Source organism: Solanum verrucosum, unplaced genomic scaffold (assembly GCF_900185275.1).
Source record: "Solanum verrucosum unplaced genomic scaffold, falcon-dt-bn FXZP01000086.1, whole genome shotgun sequence".
NCBI classification, from domain to species: Eukaryota; Viridiplantae; Streptophyta; class Magnoliopsida; order Solanales; family Solanaceae; genus Solanum; species Solanum verrucosum.
Genome location: NW_026020100.1, coordinates 114,876 through 137,841, shown reverse-complemented (window position 1 = coordinate 137,841; position 22,966 = coordinate 114,876). Strand labels below are relative to the sequence as shown.

Sequence of the window (22,966 nt, the reverse complement as noted above, 5' to 3'; positions counted from 1 at the left end):
TAATTGGATTTTACGAGGTAAAATGTTTGGACATGCATAATATAATTATCACTTTTTTTTACTGTAATTATATATTTAGTTTTTTTATTCTTGATTATACGAATCATGAGGTTTTTTGAGAAAAATTAATTTGTTTTTTTTTTCTCTTTGTAGTTTCTAGAGAATATTAATGTTAGACATCCTTGCATGGTTTGGTTTTGACATGTCTAATACTTATAATTATCACTTTTTCTATTGTAATTATATTTTTAATATTATTTTTTTGGATTCTAGATGAGACAAATTATGAAAAAAAATTTAGAAAATGATGTGATTTTTTCCTCTTTTGCTTCTCTTTGTGGTTACTTAAGATTCTCTTTTTTTTTTTACTTATTTTTGTAGTTTCTAAAGAAGAAATGCCAACGGGGAAAATTTGGGACAGAATTTTTTTTCCGTAATATTTGGATTTTCCCAACCTAATTCATATTTGGACAAAATCGGAGTCATTAAGGTGTAGGAAAATTTGGTAACAGTCGGGTGATTTATTTATGATTATGATTACATGGGTGGATAGATAACTCGTAAAGAAATCCGTACGACTTTACAAAATTGAATTCAGGCGAGTAGAACTCCCGGAATCGATCTTAGCGTGAAGGGTATTTTATTTAGCGTCGTGGGTTAGAGGTGTGTTGAGAAATGGGGATTTTGGAATTCTTTAAATAGCTCACTGGTTAGTGCAAGCCGCGCTGGAGGTGCTTTTGGTCGCTCTGGCGGGGCCGCTATAGCTGGGTGAGGGACGTTGTGGCGGGCTCGACGCGACTTAAGATGGTTAATAAATCCCTAAACGACCTTATTTTGCACTTTTCGATTTTTAGAGCTAAGGTTCGAACCCCAGGAGACTCCTACTCATTTTTCACTATTCTTGAGGCTAAAGGTAAGTTTTTCACTCCCCGAATTCATTTTTTGATCCGTAGAACGCTATATAATGGATAATTATCGATGGGGGAGGGTTTTGATCTAGATTCTATGATGGTAACAACCCTATTTTGATGCTTGGGATCATGGATATGATCTAGGGTTCATAGAATTGTCAACGATTCGGGTAATTAGTGATTGTTTATTGATTCCCGTGTTATTATGATTGTTTGTAGACCAAGAACAAGCGAAACGAATGCGAAAAGGGAAGGATCAAGTTTCTTAGGGTTTCAAGCTTGTTTCGAGGTAGGTGATTGTTGTGAATCTATGATTGTGTGATGTATGTTTGTTCTTGCTTCATTATGGTACATATATGTATGTGAATGTTGCATTGTTGATCACAATTGTTGTAAATGAGATAGATGAATAACTATATGTCATGAATCACTTCTTGATTGTATGATTATTGAGAATGTACTTGTGATTGTGATTGTGGTGTGTTGATTGGATCGAATACCACGTTCCGGTATATTAATTGGGATCGGTTGCCACATCCCGACATAATTATCAAATCGATTGCCACGTTCCGGCATAAACATTGGAGATTGAATTAGTAGAATGAGAAAAAATATTAAACTAATAACTTTTTAATGTTATTAAATGCAATTTCTTTTTAATTGAGTAGTAGATTAAAAGTTCCGAATTAGGATATTAAAATAATATCTTACTCTCTCCTTAATTATTATGGTATTGCAAACATTTATTTTCCTTAAATGGTGATTCATTTTCCATTTACAGTTATATCCAATTAATTTCTAATGTATTGAATGTGGTTATGAGATATTGAAATGATCTTTATCTTTCCTTAAACATAATAAAATTATAATTTAACATTTATTTTTCTGAAATGATAATTTTGTTTTAATTCCTAGAACATATTGTTTACTATATTGAATGTAATTATAATAAAACATATTGTATTTAGTATGACAAAAGAACTCAAAAATTTGAGAAATTAGATAAATAATAATCTTAGCTTCAAAGAAATGTCACATCATCATTTACATATCCAACTTTATATATATATATAATAAAAGAGTTAAAAAAGAAAAAATAATTGATTTAAGAAAATTATATAAATAACATTAATGATGAGATGAAGATTAAGAAAAAACGTCAAATAAATTAGTAGTATTGATGATGATAAAAGTTAAATAAATCATTTTTTCTATTATTTAAATTTTTAACATAAATTTTCAGATCTTTTAAAATTAAAAATAAATGTTAAAAATAAAAATAAAAATCGAGGCAATAAATATGTAAAGAAAAATATAACCAAAATTGTCAGAAAAAATTGGTAAGAATAAATAAGTGTCTATTACTAAGAATGGTGTCACTACATTTTCTATTTTAAGTTGTTACATATGGATAGAAACTTTTAGAAGAAGAAATGATCCAAAAAATTAAAAATAATGATTTCTTAAATGGTGATTCCTTTTCCATTTACAGCTTTTCAATTAATTTTTAATGTATTAAATATGGTTATGGATATTGAAATAGTATTTTTATCTTTCCTTAATCATAATAAGTTATTTTTTAACCTTTGTTTTTGTGAAATAATAATTTTCTTTTCATTCGTACAACATATTGATTAATATATTGAATGTAATTATAATAAAACATGTTGTATTTAGTATGACAAAAGAATTCAAAAAATTTAGAAATTAAATAAATAGTAATCCTAACTTCTAAGAAATGTCACAAATATATATATATATATATATCTAAGAAAATGATATAAATTACATTAATGATGAAATGAAGATTAAGGAAAGAAGTAAAAGAAATTAATAATAATATTGATGATGATAGGAGTTAAATAAATCATTTTTTATATTTTATAAATTTTACAGTCTTTTAAAATTAGAAAATGCTAAAAAATAAAACTAAAACTAAAAATCGAGGCAACAATTATTTTAAGGAAAAAATAACAAAAATGTCAGAAACATTGATAAGAATAAATAAGTATCTATTGCTAAGAAGGTGTCACCCCACATTTTCTATTTTAGCTTTATTATTACATATAGATAGAAACTTTAAGAAAAAGAATGATCCAAAAATTTTAAAAATGACAAATCAATTATGCAAAAATACATGTGTAATTCTTATAAAGTTATAATAACTAATTTCTTCAAATAAATAATTAAAGAAAGAAAAAAAAGTAATTAAGAAAATAATATAAATAACACTAATTATGAGATTAATAGCATTGATGAGGAAAGGAACTAAATATGATCATCTTTTTAAATTCTTTTTTAAGAAAATATATATAAACTTTAATTAAAGATAAATAAGAAAAAAAAACTTTAATTAAAGATACGAAAAATCAAGACAAAATAAAAGAAGAAAAAAATTAGAAGAATAATGAGGTTGAAAGAAACAATATATAATTTTCTCTCTTTTCAAATCACAAAATAAAATTTTGCTTGTTCTCCTCCTAATTTGATACGAATTTCATAAATAGAATGATTTTTTCTCCAAATAATTTTTCTTACCCTTTGAAACACTAATCAACCTTCGTATAAATTTCTCAACCACAATGAATTTTCTCTCCTTGTAGGAGGAATAAACATTTTTTCAAAAAGTCTTTTATTTTGAAGAGAAACTTTTGTTACATGATCTCTTTCTTTACATCAATGTCTTCACAAGAATCATGAGATATTCTCTCTTTCTCTTTTGTTAAAAAAGTCACATGACCTAGAAATTTGATGGACATCTTAGCGACAGAAGTTGATACCATATATTCATCATCATCGTCAGAAGAAGAAGAGCCAAAGTGAAGAAATTTGTTCTTATTTGTTACAAATGCTCAACTATTTTTTTTTATTTTATAGGCTAAATAATTATAAACAGTTATGAAAAATGAATAGTTTTTATCTTTTCATCTTCCATTTCCATTTACTTAAATCTATATTAGTGTAATGGATGTTATAAAGGGCATAATTAATTGGGTATGACATAAATACTTTTTTTTTTAAATACAAATAAAAAATACAAAACAAAGATAAAATGTCGAAAAAAGGAGAAAAAAGATGAATAAAAATACTGGCCATAGAGAGATGTCACATCAGATTGTCTATATTCAGCTTTATAAATATATATATAGGTTCACGCCCTTAGATATTATTTTATTACTTTAGCTGGCATTGACATTTTTGTAAATCTGATATCTACTTTGGAGCATTTTATAATGTGGCATAGGCTGACAATTGAGATCATAAATTTAAAAATAATAAAATTTAATTTATTATAATACTAATATCAATATCATAAAGATATATATATATATATATATATATATATAAAGTATTATAAATTGTAATAATTAACCGCTTTATTTTTTTAAAATCATATAACTAATTTGATTTACACTCCAAAATTCATAGGTGTCACATAATTTAGACATTAATTCTTTATTACTTAATATATGTAATTATATCAATGACACATAAATTGAAATTAAAAAATTACATATTTTATTTGAAAATCACGTAATAGTACTATAAGGTATAATAATTAACAACTTGACATATTTTAAAATTTTAGTTGACTCTCCAAATTCCATATGTGTCATGTAATTGAGACAGAGAGAAACATATATTATTTTAAAATAAATAAAAATATTATAAATTATAATAATTAACAACTTAAAATTTATAAAAAAATTTCTTTAAAAAAATTTAGTTGGCTCTCCAAATTCAATCGGTATTACAATAATTAAAACATAGAAATTAACATAGATTGGACTCGTACTGACATTTATGTTTCCATTTTTAAATTTTTTTCTTTTATACTTTATATAAATAAATTTTTTATGTAAAAAGTATTATAAATCATAATAATTAATAGCTTAAAATATTTGAAAACATATAAAAGTTTTTGTTAACTTTCAAAATTTCATCTATACACATAAATTGGGAGAAATATAGATATATAGATATTTTAAGTTGCTAATTATTGTCAGTTATAGTACGTTTTATGTAATTTTCATATATATTACTCGCTTTGTCCTGATTTATGTGATACAAATGAAATTTCAAAAGTCAATGAATTTTTTATAAGTTTTTTTTTATATTAACTTGTTAATTATTGTGATTTATAATATATTTACGTAAACATACTCTAAATAAAAATAATTAGCAACTTAAAATATATAAAAACATACTAAAAAATTTATCAACTTTAAACTTCATATGTACCACATAAATTGAAACTGAAATAGTAACATATATTGGGCCCCGTGCTAGCACGGGGTCCCATAACTAGTAGTAGAGATATACTAGACAAGCATGGATATCAGTACATACCTAATATATGTTACTCTCTTAATCTTAATTTATGTGACATAATTAAATATAGAAAGTTATTCAAATTTTATATGATTTTTAAATATTTTACGTTATTAATTATTGTGATTTATATATAATATATTTTATATATATAATTTTCATATAAATATATTATTCCCTATGTTATAATTTACGAGGTACAAAATAGAATTTCAAGTATCAGCCAAATCTTTATATGTCTTTCAAATATTTCAAGTTATTTATTATTGTGATTTATGGTGCTCTTTTATGTCATTTTCAAATTATATATATCATTTCTTCTGTCATGTGTTACCGATAGAAATTCAAAAGTCAATCAAATTTCTTATATATCTGTTAAAATTTATATATTTTAAGTTAATAATTATTGTGATTAATCAAATTTTTTACTTGATTCGATGATCTATCGAAAATAACCTCATTCTACCTTTCAAGGTGTAGAAATAAAATATGCATAGACATTATTCTCCTTGTACCACATTTATAAAATTATATTAAATATAAAGAGAAAATAAATAAATCACCGTCAGACCGCAAACTTACTTTAGCACAGCCTCACACTAAAAAGTGCATTAAACATATGCGTTGCCACATAGCACCACATAATTTTCACGTCAAATCCACGTCTCAAATTATTTAAACTTCGATTTATTTGTTTTTTAAAAAATGGTTTGTTATTTATATACAAATTTTAAAAGATTTAATCCAAAATTGAAAAGAAAAAAACAAGAAAATCTCAAAAAAGAATCAGACTTCATGAGGAATTGATCCAGGTTTCTTAAAATTATTTTCTCACAAAAATTATTTAATTTTTTAAAACATGATATTTATCAAAATAAATAAATAATACTCCCTCCGTCTCAATTTATTTGACACTTTTCAGATTTCAAAATTCAAACAAAAATATCTTTGATTGTTAATTTTTCATTTATCTCTTAATTATTTTAAATTATCAATTATTGTGACTTATAGTACTTTTTACGTAGCTTACAAGTATATATAGATTTCATTTCAAAAAAAATTCAAAATTTCACGCACAAAATTCGGATCAAACTTAAATTATTTCACTCTTAAAAAATAAAAAATGTGACATAAATTAGGACATAGAAGTAATAAATTATTGATTAAAAAGAACTAAAAGTTCATCATAAACAATAAAATCACCGCCACAAGCAGTGATCTCGAAGCAAAAACAAGCTATTGATTTTCTTCATTTTTCCAACTTAATGTTATTTCAATACGTACATATAAGAATCTCATTATTAAAATTGTAAAATTAATTTAAATATATAGTATGAGTTTACTTTTTTTCCACATTTGGAACTGCAACAGAGGAATAGCCTTCCTCAAGGTAACTCCAAACTGTTCCTCCATATCCAAATTCTCTGGTGTCATCCCTTTTGGTAACTTCCAATTAAATGGTTGAATAATAGAAGCCAACATCAAATTCACCATCCTTATCGCAAGTGGCATTCCAAGACAAATCCTCCTCCTTGCACCAAACGGAATAAACTCAAAATCCCTATCTTTATAATCCACGCTAGATTTGATGAATCTTTCAGGCAGAAACTCTAGTGGCTTTTTCCAGTACTTTGGATCTCTTCCCATTGACCAAACATTCACGAAAACCTGACTGTTTTTGGGCACGTTGAAGCTCAACACTTGTATGTCGTGTTGGGCTTTGTGCGGTAAGAGTAATGGAACTGCTGGATGAAGTCTCATTGTTTCTTTTACAACTGCTTGAAGATATGGGAGTTTGTTGATGTCCGATTCTTTAACTGGTCTTTCTATGCCTATTTGTTGAATAATTTGTTGAGTTCTTCAGGATTTCGAAGAAGTTCTGTCATTGCCCATTCTGTTGTTGAGGCTGATGTATCACTTCCCGCAATGAACAAATCCTGACATATAATATCAACACACATAGTCACTTAATAAAATCAGTACATTAGTGTTCTATCTAAATTTTTTATAGAAGTAGCTTGATAGTTTTCCTATCAAATCCAGAATCTTCAACTTCACATTGATCAAGAAGTACATCCAAAAAATCTCCGTCTATCTTAATCGTCTGGCCAGTCTTTCTATCATCTAATCTCTTCTCAATAAGTTGTTCAAATATCTCGTGCAACCTTAAATACGTACGCTGGCCTTATACGCCTCCGTACTCCTTGCAAATCTAACCACTTTAGTACCGGAAAATAATCAGACAAATTCGGTACACCAGACTCCTCCATAATCGTCCATACCAATTCCTTAAACTCATGAGCCTTTTTAAATTCCAGATCCACCATATCGATTGAAAAAATCGTGTTCGATATTAAATTCAACGTGGTTGTGAACGCGACCCGTCCAATAACAACAGCGGAGCCACTCTTGCACTGGCTCCTTATATGGTTCACTAGGCGTTCCGCCTTTTGGTGGGAAGCGAATCGAGTTTTTGGTTAGTGAACATTTGCGTGTTACATATTCTTCTCTTACTCCTCCACATGTTGTCGGGTGGAACCCATGCTATAGTGGCTTCATGATTCGGTTGGGAGGCGACCGCATTGGGAACCGTGCGGGGCGAAAATGTTTTGTCGTGTTTTTGGAGGATTTCTTTGGCTGTTTCGGGAGAGGAGGCTATAACGGTGGTGATCGAGCCGAGTTTTAAAGTCATGAGAGGGCCGTGGATTTTGGCTAGTGATTGGTTTGGTCTTGAGCCGAGTTGGTGATACAAAATAGCAAATGCAGATAACAATGTATTATGAATAGAGAACAGAAAGAAGCATCTTCATTGAAGAGAAATCAGTACATAGTGAATTGAATTACTTGGAGAATACACTAAAGTTCTCCCTTATATACACATCTAGTCCTATTCTATTGACAGTTGTAAATCATTAACTAACTAACAAACTAACTAACTCTGTTAGGAATCTTCTAGTGTTAACTAACTAATGTTAGCACTAATGATCAACTAATCTATTTTATCTAAGTCACAGCTCCAACTTCATTACTCCCCCTCAAGCTGCCTGGTGTGAATACATTCAAAAAGGCCTAGCTTGGATACTAAGTATTCATGTTGTGACCTGATCAACCCTTTTGTCATTATATCTGCCTATTGTTCATGTGTTGTCAAGTATAATGGTCTGATCAGCCCCTTTTGTATCTTTTCTCGAATAAAATGACAATCAATCTCTATATGTTTTGTCCACTCATGATATACTGGATTTGCTATTATTTACAAAGTTGTTTTGCTGTCACAGAAAAGATCCACTGGCATTTCCAGTTCCTCTCCAAGTTCTTTAAACAATGCAATGATCCATACTAATTCTGAAACTGTAGATGCCATACTTTTGTACTTTGATTCTGCTGAGCTCCTTGAAATAGTTGTCTGTTTCTTTGACCTCTATGATATTAGTGAACTTCCATACTTGATCAAGAACCCTGTTACAGATCTTCTTGTGTTGGGACATGACGCTCAATTTGCATCACAATATGCTACTAATTTGTTCTCCCTTTTACTGCTGAACAGAATACCCCTTGCAGGCTCTTTTTTTACATATCTAACAACCTTGATAACAGCTTCCATATGTGACTTCTTTGGCCCTTGTAAAAATTGACTCAATGTCTGTACTGCAAACCCAATGTCTGGCTTTGTCAATGTCAAATATAATAGTCTTCCAATTAGTCTTTGATAGGATCCTATATCTGTTAAGAAAGGATCATCTGTTATTCCTGATGCTTTGTCTACCTCAATTGTTGTTAATTTCAAGTTGATAGCTAAAGGTGTTCATGATGGCTTGGCACCAGTCAACCCCAATTCTTCTATCATTTCAAGGGCATATTTTCTTTGGTTCATTAGTATCCCTTTGGATGATCTACTGAATTTTATCCCCAAAAAATACCTCAAAGTTCCAAGGTCTTTGATTTTGAATTTAGCATGTAGTTTTTCCTTAGTTTGCTCAATCAACCTTAGGTCACTACCAGCTACCAACATGTTATCCACATATACCAACACTACTACAATATGTCCATGAAGTCTTTTGATGAATAATGAGTGATCCAAACCACTCTGCACAAAACCAGAAGCTATTAATGCATCAGTGAGTTTGACATTCCAATGTCTGCTAGCTTGTTTAAGACCATACAAGGACTTTACTAGCCTACAAACCAATCTTGAGTTCTCTCCCTGGCTAGAAAAGCCCTCAGGAAGAGACATGTAAACCTCATCATGTAAATCACCCTGCAAAAAAGCATTGTATACATCCAACTGGTGAATGTGCCAGCCTGAAGCAGCAGGAATAGACAAGACACTTCTCACTGTAACAATCTTCACAACTGGTGAGAAAGTGTCCTGATAATCCAAACCAACTCTTTGATTGTACCCCTTGGCAACCAATCTAGCCTTGTACCTTTCCAAATCTCCATTTGCCTTGAATTTCACCTTATATACCCATTTGCATCCAATGGGAACTTTACCAAGGGGCAAAGGAACTAACTCCCAGGTATGATTAGCTTCCAGAGCCTGTAGTTCGTCCTGCATTACTGAGATCCAGTGGGGATTACAACATGCTTCCTGATAAGATGTAGGCTCAAGAATGCATAGATGTATGATTGATATTGTGAGGACAAATGAGCATAGCTCAAGGACTGTTAGAGAGGATAAAGAGTAGATTCAACAACTGTATTAGTGACAAAATCAGTCATCCAGGAGGGCTGCTTCCTTGGTCGAGTAGATTGTCTGGTGACCTCAGCTGTTTGAATAACAATTGTTATACCTGTAGGGTCTGGTGGTATGACTGGCTGAAAATCATCAGTTGCATCAGTTGTTGAAGAATCTATAAACACAGGATGAGAGGGGACATGAGCTTTAAAAAGAAAAATCTCTTCCTTAAAACTCACATCTCTGGAAATAAAGAAACTATGAGTGTCCAAGTTGGACAAATCATAGCCCTTAGAGATCTCAGAGTATCCCATATGAACAACAAACATTGCTCTTGGTGCAAATTTATCCCCTGGTGGCAAGATTTTTGCATAGCACAAACAATCTAAAGTCTTGAAATGATCTAAGGACCCTTTGCAGCCATGAAACACTTCAAAAGGGGTCTTCCCTGATAAGAAAACAGATGGCAATCTGTTCGTCATATAAACATCACCCAATACCCAGTGTCCCCAAAATTTCAATGGAATGGAACCTTGAAATCTAATTGCTCTAGCTAACTCCAGAATATATCGGTGCTTTCTCTCCACCACCCCATTTTGTTGTGGGGTATAAACACAAGATTTTTGATGTATGATTCCATAAGATTGAAACAAGGAATAACATTCTGAATTTACAAATTTTGTACCATTGTCTGACCTCACAATCTTTATAGTTTTACCAAACTGAGTTAGTACTAACTGGATAAAAGATCGCAGGATTATGACAACATCACTTTTGAACTTCAATAAGTAGACCCAAGTCATTCGAGAATGATCATCCACAATTGTGAGAAACAATTTATTCCCATCGAAAGTAGGTACATGAAATAGTCCCCAAACATCTAAATACAGTAAATCAAAAACACAAGGTGCTCTAGAATCACTAATAGGAAAATGCATTCTAGTTTGTTTAGCAAGATGACAGATTTCACAACTATCTAGAGCATGTTTACATTCATTGTGATCAAGAGTAAACAGTTGTTTCATAGCTCCAATGGATGCATGACCCAATCTCCTGTGCCACAACAAGATGTCAACTTTATTCTTAATATCTATCATCCCTCTAAGGGATTGGTTGTTAGTGTGGACTGGTTCTTTATGTTGCATCAGATAGAGTCCTTCATGTTCTTCACCAATCTCCAACACCTTCCCACTTGAGAGGTCCTGGAATACGCAAAAGTTAGGGAAGAAGGTGACTGAACATTGTAACTCCTTAGTTAGGCTGGAAACAGACATTAGATTAAATCTAAAATCTGGAATGTAGAGAGCATTGCTCACTGTTTGTCCATCAATAACTTCACAGGTACCAATATTTGAAACATCTACTGAACCACCATTGGGTAAGTGAACCTGTCTATTACTATCACTAACATGAATCTTCACTTCATTTATCAACATATTCTTTGTGATTAGAGGCTCTCGTGTCTATGATCCAAGTCTCTTTAGATGCATCTATAGGAGGATGAGATATATTACCTGCATGTGAACAGAAGGCATTACCTCCCATGTTGGATGATTCTGTGAAATTGCTCATGTTAGCTGAAGATTCTCCCATATTCTCCTTGCCAGTTAACCTCTGAAATTGAGAATGATGTTGTGGATTATCCATGTGATGTTGTATCTGATTGTACTGATTTAAGCATAGTTAGAAGGACCGGGTCCTCTGTACCAATCTCCTGAGTGTGTACCAGAAGGACCTCCCCCTATGTGACTATCAGACATTATTCTATTCTGATTATTATTGGGTAAATATCTGTGGGATTCATTGTAAGCAGCTCGACTAGGTCCTCCTTCATCATTGTACATCTTTCCAGTATCATTCTTCACAAAATGAGCCTGAGTCTGTGTCATCTGATCTCCTCCCCGTACATTATGCTCATTCTGATTTCCAAATTTCTTCTTAAACTTGAAATCTGGTGGGTAACCAATGAGGCTATAACAATCGACTTTGGCATGACCCATGTTTTTGTAGTAATCACATTGGACATTCCAGTTCTTCTTAAACTTGGGATGTTGTGTGTTGCTTTTAGTTGTAAAAGTAACAATATCCATATTCATAGTTGACCCCGTAACAGTAGCCATATTCCTTTGGCTCTCTCTTTCAATCATCATCGAGTATGCCTGATTTACAGAAGGAATTGGGATAAGCATCAAAATTTGACCTTTAGCCTGTTCGTACGTTTCATTCAGTCCCATAAGAAATTACAGCAGCTTTTGTCTGCTCATGAATTCTACAAAACCTCGCGCACCTTCACAATTACAATTGGGAAATGAAGCTAAATCGAACTCTGCCCAACATAGTCGTAATTTTGTGAAATACTCAGAAATGTTGCTTGTTCCTTGAGATAGAGTCACAATTTCTCTATGTAGTTGAAAGATCCTTGAACAATCTGCCTTGTCGAATCTCTCTTTAAGATCATTCCATACTGCACAAGCATCAGATGAATACACGATCCCACTTAACAATTCCTTTGAAACACAATTCATGATCCATGAGAGCACTATTGCATTGCAACGTTCCCAAAGATCTTTCAGATTTGGACCAAAATTCTCTTTTCTGCATTTTCCATCGATCAACCCCAACTTGTTTCTTCCAAGCATGGCGATTCTCATCGATCGACTCCATACAAAATAATTTTTTGATCCTGTCAATTGAATAGAGACTAGAACTACTCCAGATGTATCTGAATTGTTCAAATACAATGAATGATTGAAACCTAATTTCTCAGGTAATTCATTATCAATCACGACTGCCATTGATTCTCCAGCTCTTCTCCTGTTTACGCACCTAATCTAGACCATATTAATGGCCGCAATGCTCTGATACCATGATACAAAATAGCAAATGCAGATAACAATGTATTATGAAGAGAGACTAGAGAACAGAAAGAAGCATCTTCATTGAAGAGAAATCAGTACATAGTGAATTGAATTACTTGGAGAATACACTAAAGTTCTCCCTTATATACACATCTAGTCTTATTCTATTGACAGCTGTAAAGCATTAACTAACTAACAAACTAACTAACTCTGTTAGGAATCTTCTAGTGTTAACTAACTAATGTTAGCACTAATGATCAACTAATCTATTTTATCTAAGTCACAGCTCCAACTTCATTAGAGGAGTGAGCCGATTATTGGGAGACCAGTAGGACCGGGTGGTAGCTTTTTGCTGGATTTGAAATAGAAATATGGTTTAATGAAGAACCAGAAGAAAATTAGTGAGATGAAAAAGACAAGGATGGGAAGTTCCATTATTTTCTCTTCAATTCTTGTCCAGTCTAAAGTTAATAGATTACAAAAATAGGACTTGTGTAGGTAGAGCTTACTTAGATATACATGTGTTTGGATCTATTTAGGGATAAGCTTGAGCCTATCTCGAAAAAAGGAATCTAATCCAACCGAAAAATGGATCGACTATACAGTGCTACCTACGTACCACTAGTGTCATGTTGCAAGTGAGTTAATATAACACGAAGTGGCTCATCTGCCATATTGTGTCGACAACTTTCTACAATCTATCCACAAAGATTATTTTGAAATGTTAGATAATGTCAGTAATCTCTCACATATTTCAAGACTTGTTGGATTTCTATGGTTTAAAACTTTAAATACAGCAAATTTGATATCTTTTACTTATGAAATCAAATTTAGATCCAGAATTATAAGTGAAATATAGAAAATTAAAGAATGAAATTTATTTTGGAAGGGAGTGTATGGTTTCTCATTAAATAAACTTTATGCAACAAAAAATTGAATTAATCAGGTCAAAAAATTCAAAAGGCTTGGGGGGGAAACATTTTTTTCAAAAAAAGTTTGTCTTCTTGGTTAGTTTACAACCTAATATCTGATATCTATTTTGAGGCTTTGACTACTCTTACTTCCCGCTAAAGTAAAAATATTAAAGAATTTTTTTTTTCATATATATCAATTCTTTTTAAACTCCAAAAAGTTAAACTTGAGATCAACTTAATAATAATGGATTATATCTGCACAACCACAAAGTAAGATATCACTTATGTTAGTCACCATTCACCAACACCTAGAATATCCGATCTTATAACAAAAATTGATCCAAAAATCAAACTAGTTGTAACTTTTGAGAATCAAAAGGGCATTCATTACGTAAAAGGGCACGTTAAGAATCTCATACATGCTCAGAAAGGGATAAAGCCATTAAGATAAACAAAGACTTTAAAATATACAGTATAACCTTGTTTTATTTCATACACTACCATAAAAATAACTTTTAGCGGCAATAAATATAGACATTAATAAAGAGTGCTAAAGTTTTTACCGATATTAGTTGAGCGTCATTAGAATCAATGTCACTAAAGGCTTTAAGGACATAGACGAAGAGTGTTAATTGCCGCTAAAAATACATATTTAGCGGTAATTAAACTATTGATATTAATTAATTGTTTGATGTAGTGATACTAGGTATTGCAACAAGAGGAATAGCCTTCCTTAAAGTAACTCCAAACTGTTCTTCCATGTCCAATTTCTCCGGTGTCATTCCATCTGCTAACTTCCAATTAAATGGTTGAATAATAGAAGCCAATATCAAATTCACCATTCTTATAGCCAGCGGCATTCCTGGACATATTCTCCTACCCGCGCCAAACGGTATAAACTCAAAATCTCCACCTTTATAATCCAGACTAGATTCCATGAATCTTAGAGGCAGAAACTCTAGTGGCCTTTCCCATGTCTTGGGATCTCTTCCAATGACCCAAGCATTCACTAAAACTTGACTGTCCTTAGGCACGGTAAAGCCCAACACTTGTACGTCGTGTTGGGCTTTATGAGGTAAGAGTAATGGAGCTGCTGGATGAAGTCTCATGGTTTCTTTTACAACTGCTTGAAGGTATGGGAGTTTGTCCATGTCTGATTCTTTAACTGCCCTTTTTGTTCCTATTTGTTGGATAATTTCTTGTCGTACTTTGTTGAGTTCTTCAGGTTTTCGAAGAAGTTCTGCTATTGCCCATTCTATTGTTAGGGCCGATGTGTCACTTCCAGCAATAAATAAATCCTGTCAATGGCACACAAATATAAGTCAAAGCCAAAAAAACACAAATTTAATCTAAGAAAAAACACTTACAAGGATAATCGGCTTGATAGTTTTGCGATCAAATCCAGAACCTTCATCTTTACAATAATCAAGTAGTACATCCATAAAATCTCCGTCTCTCTTCATCGTCTGACCAGACCCTCTACCTTCTACTCTCTTCTCAATAAGTTGTTCAAATATTTCATGCAACCTTAAATACGCTGGCCTTATACGCCTCCGGACTCCTTGCAAATCTAACCACTTTAGCATCGGAAAATAATCAGACAGATTCGGTACCCCGGCATCCTCCATAATCGTCCATACCAATTCCTTAAACTCATGAGCCTTTTTAAATTCCGGATCCACCATATCGATCGAAAAAATCATGTTCGATATTAAATTCAAGGTGGTCGTGAACGCCACGCGTCCTATATCAACAGCCGAGCCACTCTCACACTGGCTTCTTACATGGCTCACTAGTTGTTCCGCCTTTTGGTGACGTAGTTCTTGAAGTAAATCAAGCCTTTGGTTATTGAACATTTGCATATTACATATTCTTCTCTTGTTCCTCCACGTGTTGTCGGGCGGGATCCATGACAATGTGGCTTCCCGATTCGGTTGGGAAGAGACCGCATCGGGAATTGTGCGAGCCGAGAATGTTTTGTCGTGTGTTTGGAGGATTTCTTTGGCTGTTTCGGAGGAGGAGGCTATAACGGTGGTGATCGAGCCGAGTTTCAGAGTCATGAGAGGGCCGTGGATTTTGGCTAGCTTGGCTAGTGAATGGTTGGGTTTTGAGCCGAGTTGGAGGAGTGAGCCGATTATCGGGAGGCCAGGAGGACCAGGTGGTAGCTTCCTGGTGGATTTAGTATTGTGAATTAACAGTGTGATGAAGAAACAACAGAAAATTAGTGAGATGGAGAAGACAAGGATGGGAAGTTCCATTATTTTCTCTTCAATTTTTCGCAGCCGAACATTGATTTGACTTGTATGGTGATTAAAAAAGGCTCCCTAGTTCCCCACTAGGAAGTATTTATTTTCGTTCATTTAGCTGGATTATTTTGGTTTGTTACTTGTTAATTCGCATTAATTCCTAGTAATAGACTAGTAATTTTTCTTCTATGCTAAGTACTTAGTTTAGCTCAATAATTTTAGGTACACCCAACTTATGCAACTTTTCTACTCTATTAGTTAGGAGATTATATGGACCGTAAATATTTTCTCAAATTCATATTAAGTGAATTGTAAGAGTATGTCATATTTTTTTATGAAAAATATTTAAAGACTATTTTTCATTATTATTCTTGTGATTATTTTTAAACTTTTCTCTTAAAAAATGTAAAGTAGATAAGAAGCTCATTAAATGAAGGGTAAATATAAAAAAATGTCTCAACAATTCTCAGACTTTAAATAATTCAATTATTTTGAACTATAAAAAAGGTCTCAATAATTTGTTTAATATGGACCAGAACAAAAATGTTTAATCTGTCTATTTCAATCTGTTTGGCTTGATTAAGAGTACGACTGTCAAACCACACTAACTAATGTTTGGTTTGATTTCAAATATAAATTTTTTAATTTTTGAAATAAAATTTACATATTTAAAAAATATAGAAAAGTACCACCACGACGGCGCCATCCTCCCCTCTCCTCTCCTTTTCTCCTTTTTTTTTCTTCTTTCTTTCGCTCTGAAAATTATAGGGCACTAAATTTGTTATCTATGAACAGTGGCATCGCCACGTGGTAGTCAAAAAAAAAAATCATATACAAATAAAAAGATATACGAAATAATGAAATAACATATTTTAAACACCTTTAATATAATAAATTGTTATAGCCCAATAAATTCACCTCTTCTTTAAAATGAGGAAGTGCTATGAACCCCAATTAGTGGTAAATTAATATATATATATAGTTGATATCAAATCAAGTACTAAAAAAGTGCTGTAGCTAAATCCAAAGGAGCAAAAAAGTAATCAAACCCATCATCATGATGCAAAGGAGTGGTAAATTAATATATATATATAGTTGATATCAAATCAAGTACTAAAAAAGTGCTGTAGCTAAATCCAAAGGAGCAAAAAAGTAATCAAACCCATCATCATGATGCAAAGGAGGAAGATGGTTTTCCATCCAATCAGTGGCGGCTCTTCACCTTTGAAAAAAAAGCAACCGCCTTAGGCCCCAAAATTTGAGGGGCCTCATTTAAAAAAATATATATATGTTATACATATAACATATTTATTTTTAAAAAAATATTGAGTATTATTTGTAAAAAATATAGACTTTTCATAAAAGAGCAAAGAAGTAATTGAAGTTTGATAAATTATTAGTACTATGTCTCAAGAAAGATTAAATAATTAGCTATAATAAACTTCATAAAAAAATATATTCAAATTTAAGGCCTCCATTTAAATTTGACTTTAGGCCACCAATTTATTAGAGCCGCCCCTGCATCCAATTGAAGGATATTATGGATGGTAAAATTATTGACAATCACGTAATATAACAAAGGATAAAACTAACCGTTAAATAAAAATTGAGGGATAATTTCGACCGTTCTCCGTTACATTTTAAAAAAACAAAAAAAAACTATAGAAGAGACGGTTGCTGGCACAGAAACTAAAGGGACCCAGATGAGCAAAGAGAGACAAGAATGAAAGAAATAATAAAGATTGCGTATCTAACAGAGACAAGTGTACCCACTTAAACTAAAACAACACATGACACCTCATCTAAGTTCCACCGTCTTTCTTTCTACCTGTCGTTTTCCTCATTTTAATTTGTTTTAAAACAATATGACAATTTTTAGGTTTGAACTTAATGTCTAATTAAACAATGCTATATAAAGTAAAACGAAAAGAGAAATTATTAATGATTCTTTAACCAACACTTTGTACTTAGAGTCCGTTTGAATTGACTTAAAAAAATAGTTTTTAAGTTAAAAATAATAAGTCAACTCAAATGACTTTGTCAAAAAATAAAAAATAGGGAAAAACCTACTTTTTATTTTTTTCACTTATTTTAAGTCATTTTAAACTTATTCTATGTAATTTTTACCTTGTCAAATATTTTTCAACTTATTTTAAGTCATTTTTGACTTATTTTAAATTATTTTTTATATTTATCAAACACTTTCAGAAATCAAAAACTGACTTAAAATTAGATTTAACCAACTTTTAAGCCAATCTAAACACCCACTTATTCATTTTTTTAACTCCCAAAATTAAGTAGTATTATTGACTCACCGAATCCACACAAAACCTGACTAGCCAAGCTAACTTGTTACGTGCCTGTTTTTTCTTTCTTTTCCGGATTACAAATTTGTACATACAAATTTTTGTTTTGTATTAAAAGTATTGATGAATTTAGTTGAACTTTACATGTGAAAAAAGAAGAAGATCAAGAGTCAAGAAAGTGATCAAGAGGCAAATATGGTGGGCATTTTTTCAAGATTTTCTGTGAGCAGAGTTGGCCATCGTCGAACTCAAAGTGCACTTGTATGTAAATAAATTGTCTTCTGGTTGACTGATTCTTGGCGTTTTTGTTTTTGTTTTCAGTCTCTATATTGTGCTAATTTACGAAATCTTTTGTAGCGCCTAGTCTTACTTTTGGTCTGATTACATCTAATAAAAGTTTGTTCTGATTCTTCTATTCCACCATGAATTGACATGATAATTAAACTCGTCATATTGGTATTTAGTTGTTAAGTTATTTAACGTATGATTAGAAAACATAGCATTAATATGAGTATCGCTCTCAACTGAAAATTTCTCTGTTAGAAAGCCATTTAGGACTTGTTTCCTAAGCGCGCCGCGGAGATTTAGTTATAGAAATTTTATGATGTAATTTCATTGCAGGATGAAAGGGAAGTGTTTCCCCCAAATTCAGAGGCTACTATAGACAGGGCTTCCTCTGGGACGCCTCATGGTGTTGAATTTGCAGTTGAGTTCAAGCCAGTTAAACACCCATCTGAGCCTCTTGAGATTGATCGACCAATTCAATGTCCCTTTCCAGAACCTTCAGTACTAAATGTAAGGTCTTCAACTCACCCTATATGTCTCTGAAGTTGTCCTCTGTAGTCATGTGAATATGTTCTATCAAGTATGTGTAAATACTCATCTCTAGAGGTGGATTCAAGATTTAAAGTTAATGATTTCAACACTCTTTATTTTTTGGAATTTATAGGTCGAAAACTTAATATTCGTATTTTTGAATATTCCCGGCTCCTTCATTTTACTTGTTAGGACTGCTAACTGGAATTTGTACAATTCTTGACTTACAGGAGGGAAGAATATGGAAGGAGCGAGGGTCTTCTGTGCGGCGAATTAGAAGGCCTGAAGGAAGAGCTACCGACTCTATGGCAACTCGAACAATACCTAGACCTCCCAAGAATCGGGTTATTCTTCCATCAATGAGTGCACCTGAACATAGTCTGCTTAAATTGTTGGAGGAATCTGGGATTTGTTGATGGATTGCTCAGCTTTGTCAAGGTACTATTGCTATGCCAAAGAAACGTGATGGTATTGTGTATGTAAAAATTCAAACACAGTTGCATGTAAATTTCTATAATAATGTTAAAAAGATTTCCTTTGTACTGCAGACACAATACTATGTTTTATCATAGTGTTGTATCTTTTACATCATTATCGATTGATTCTATTATACAACTCAAAAAAATGTATGTTCCAAATACTTGAACCCAACTCATTTCCATTTCACTTGTCAATTCTTCTTAGCTGTGCTTGGTGCAAAAATCTTGGAGAATTATCTGAATATTCTTCATGGATATAATATTCCACCAACAAAATTACCAAGGACCTGGTATGGGCTGTATGTCTTTTTTTTTTTATGAGCAAAAATAAAATATGGGGTGTATGCTAATGAGTTGATATTCAAAACATAACTAGAACTAAAGAAATAACACAACTCTTCGTTCATTGAATAAGTATGATACATAGTGCATCCTCTTAAATGATAAAACAAATTAAAAGAATCATCTTTCATCAAACCTTAATAGCTTAACAATGACGCTAAGACAAAAAGAGCTAGCAATTTTTAAAAATATCTAAGCAAGATACCACATGCATTACATTTGCGAACTTTCCAGCCTTCACTTTAATGGCGCCTCAGTGAATACCCAGATTTTTGAAAATCCTTTCTAGGACTGAATTAATCATGGCCGTGGTTAAAGGTAGCAGGTGGTTTCTCCATACTTTTACAGCCTTAGCATCACCCTTTTTTCATTCCACCCTAACAACAAGCATATAACATGGATGATAAGAAATAGAGAAGCCCAGTTTTTTATGCGATCAACCTTTGTAGAGACATAATATACCATCACTCAGCAGACCTCTATATCTCACATCTCTTAACCTATGTGATGCAAGGAAGCTACAACAATAGGAATGTAGAAAGAAATGAAAGAAAAAGAAGATGCATATATGAAATACAACCGGATCCCTCACATTCTAGAACGAGTCTATCACGAAGACGGATTACTGTCACCATAATGATTCACTTGATCTAAGCCTCCCCTGAAAGCCCACTGTATTTTACCTATTAAATATCTTAACAAAGTGGCAGACTGTTCTTCAAAAAAAATATATACCGTTTCTGCTGGAACTGATGAATAAATTTGGACAGCTGGGCTTGCACCTAAATTGTTGGAGTTGGTCAATAAAGGGATGCATGAAGTGAAATAGCAAGATACAAGATTGCAACTCTCTCCTGGGGTTGGTCAATAGATAGACTGCATGACGCAAAGGAGCACGATATATGCTTTTTTTAAACTTTGTTATTGTCTCGCATAATTAGAGTTTTGACACCAACTTACATAGATATAACTCACAGAAGGATAGTAAAATAACACCACTAAAGTAAGGTTAAAGATAATATTCCAAATTAGTCCTGTAAAAGTAATAAATACAGGAACTATTTATAATTTGTTTACTACGTAGAATGTAACTTTACGGGCATGGAGACTTGAGCTAAAAGGCCTCAGCAGAAAATACGAGGGAGGTACTCACTTTAGAAATGTAAACTCCATTTACGATGGCAGCAATATGTCCAGCTGGAACAAGTTAGCTCAGCTATTAGATTTGATGGCACTGGCACCATTACAAGATTGACTATTTCTTTGTGAAAGTCTAGCAGGCTTCTTAGAGTAGCAAGAATTCCACTCCCCACCATCCTGAGAATAATAATCCATCGGATAATCCACTTGAGACTCTTCCTTCACTTTCTCACAACCATTATCACAAGCACCACAAGATTCATTCTTTGAACACTTCATATCTTCATCACAGCATATATCTGAATTCACTGAAGTCTTCCTCTCCCACCACCCAGACAAATCACCCAATGCAATCTCCGCCTCAAATGGCGTTAGTAAAGGCTTTTTAAACGCATCTCCCCAATCAATTGACAACCTCGGACAAGCAATCTGAATCCAAGCATCCACTGCATCCTCAAACAATGCAATCCTCATAGGAGATATCTCCGACATCAACACAACTGTCCAAGTCATCCCCTTTTCCGACATCTTCTTCTCTAACCTATCCAATATCCTTGGATTGCCTTGCCTACCTAATGTCCCAAGCACTATTCCCCAATTCTTCGCCCCCCTCGCCTTCTCAATCGCTCTCTTCCTCTCCTCCTTCATTCCCTTATGATCATACTCCTCCACAAACAACTTCCCTATAAATGGATCATATCTATAAGTCTTTATCCCCGGATTCGCTATCATAAACGCCTCCAAATGAAACCTACCGTCAGCCACAAATACCAAAACCACATTCTCTCCATCAGAAAACCTGTTCTTAACACTCGGGGCAGTACAGCCGAGTACCTCCCCAGCCGATAACGGTTTAGCTTGAGGAATCAAAATACTAAACCCCAATTTTTCAAGTTCGGGCTTAACCGCCCGAATTGCAGAAGCAAATTGAATTGTTCCAGCCATAATGATATTGTCATACGTATCAGAATTATAAAAATTGAGTTTGAGTTCATTCAACAACCTGTGAACATCGATCGAGATTTCGACGAATATATAAAGGCATGGGATAGTGGTGGAATCAATAGGCACGAGGCAGCTATGGCCGAAATGAATGAGGAGATCAGCGGAAAGAGCTCCTGCCGAGAGATCGTCGACGCAACACGCGCCGAAAGTCACATCGCCGAGGATGAAACAGTGAGTGGCGGAAGTGAATGTGGAGAGTATATCGGAGATGATGAGTGAATACATGAGGAGGCCCTCGGGGAACTGCAGGGCCACGCGCTTGGCACCTGAAGTTCGCACTCGCCATACGCACTTGTGGATTTCGAAGTTGTAGTTTTGAGGTAGAAGTGATATGGCGGCGTTGAGTGCTGCATCGTTTAGGATGGAGTCTGGTATTTGGTTCTTCACGAACCGCTTCGGACGTGACCGAGTTGACTGCTGCAGTGGCTGCTGATCTCCGGCGTTAACTGCGGTCGTCGTCGCCGCCGCCGGAGTAGGGTTCAGTGGGAGAAGGTCGCCGTGTTCTTTCTCCATAGTTTGTTAACTGGCGGTGTCGATGTAATGGAGAGAGACTGAATTTTGTATAAATACTGTGATTAAAGGCTAATTAGGGATCTCTAGTATCCAAACACCTCTTTCCATTTGTTTTTCTTACTTTTACTTTTTAGTCCATTTATTTCATGTTTAGTTTGTAAATAAGATAAAAGTTATTTGTATATTAATTATATAATTTTTGAACCAGAAACCTTAATGATACCACAAATGAGTATATATATATATATATATATATTCTTATAGCATCATTGACTAATGAGTAATTTCTCAATAAGAAACTTTAATGATACCAATACATTTAATATCAGTTAAGCAAAATTATTAATTTTAATGATACGAATAGTCCAATGCAGTATATATATACTGATTTAACATCAGTTTTAAAAAATCAAATTTCTTCTTAAA

The 22,966-nt window shown here is 32.9% G+C and overlaps 3 protein-coding genes and 1 pseudogene across 4 annotated transcripts in view; 1 reads left to right on the top strand and 3 right to left on the bottom strand.

Moving 5' to 3' along the window:
* Positions 1–19,612, top strand: part of LOC125825038 (uncharacterized) — a 32,970-nt gene extending 13,358 nt beyond the window's left edge. The window contains exons 2-4 of one of the 2 annotated variants that reach the window (XM_049504388.1): positions 18,426–18,506; positions 18,867–19,040; positions 19,292–19,612. In XM_049504388.1, coding sequence (XP_049360345.1) covers positions 18,441–18,506; positions 18,867–19,040; positions 19,292–19,477 — 426 coding nt within the window. In that variant the 5' untranslated portion in view covers positions 18,426–18,440 and the 3' untranslated portion in view covers positions 19,478–19,612. Of the gene's footprint in view, positions 1–18,325; positions 18,507–18,866; positions 19,041–19,291 lie in introns of those variants that run through there. The other variant, XM_049504387.1, reaches the window with a different exon arrangement.
* LOC125825036 (geraniol 8-hydroxylase-like) lies at positions 6,583–13,214 on the bottom strand (annotated as a pseudogene).
* Positions 14,374–15,951, bottom strand: LOC125825032 (geraniol 8-hydroxylase-like). The gene is made up of 2 exons (XM_049504382.1): positions 15,061–15,951; positions 14,374–14,991 (listed from the first exon to the last, which is right to left on the bottom strand). Exons 1-2 carry the CDS (start codon positions 15,949–15,951, stop codon positions 14,374–14,376), a joined length of 1,509 nt encoding a protein of 502 aa, XP_049360339.1.
* Positions 19,613–19,986: 374 nt separating the features above from the next.
* LOC125825034 (uncharacterized) lies at positions 19,987–22,621 on the bottom strand. Its single transcript, XM_049504383.1, has one exon. The coding sequence runs from the start codon at positions 22,538–22,540 to the stop codon at positions 21,095–21,097; it is 1,446 nt and encodes a 481-aa protein (XP_049360340.1). The 5' UTR covers positions 22,541–22,621; the 3' UTR covers positions 19,987–21,094.
* Positions 22,622–22,966: the final 345 nt, after the last annotated feature.

Coding starts and splice junctions, on each gene's coding strand:
- LOC125825032 (XM_049504382.1), bottom strand. CDS start 15,951: ATGGAACTTCCCATCCTTGTCTTCTCCATCTCACTAATTTTCTGTTGT. Junction 14,992..15,060: donor CTATCAAGCCGATTATCCTT/GTAAGTGTTTTT, acceptor TGCCATTGACAG/GATTTATTTATTGCTGGAAG.
- LOC125825034 (XM_049504383.1), bottom strand. CDS start 22,540: ATGGAGAAAGAACACGGCGACCTTCTCCCACTGAACCCTACTCCGGCG.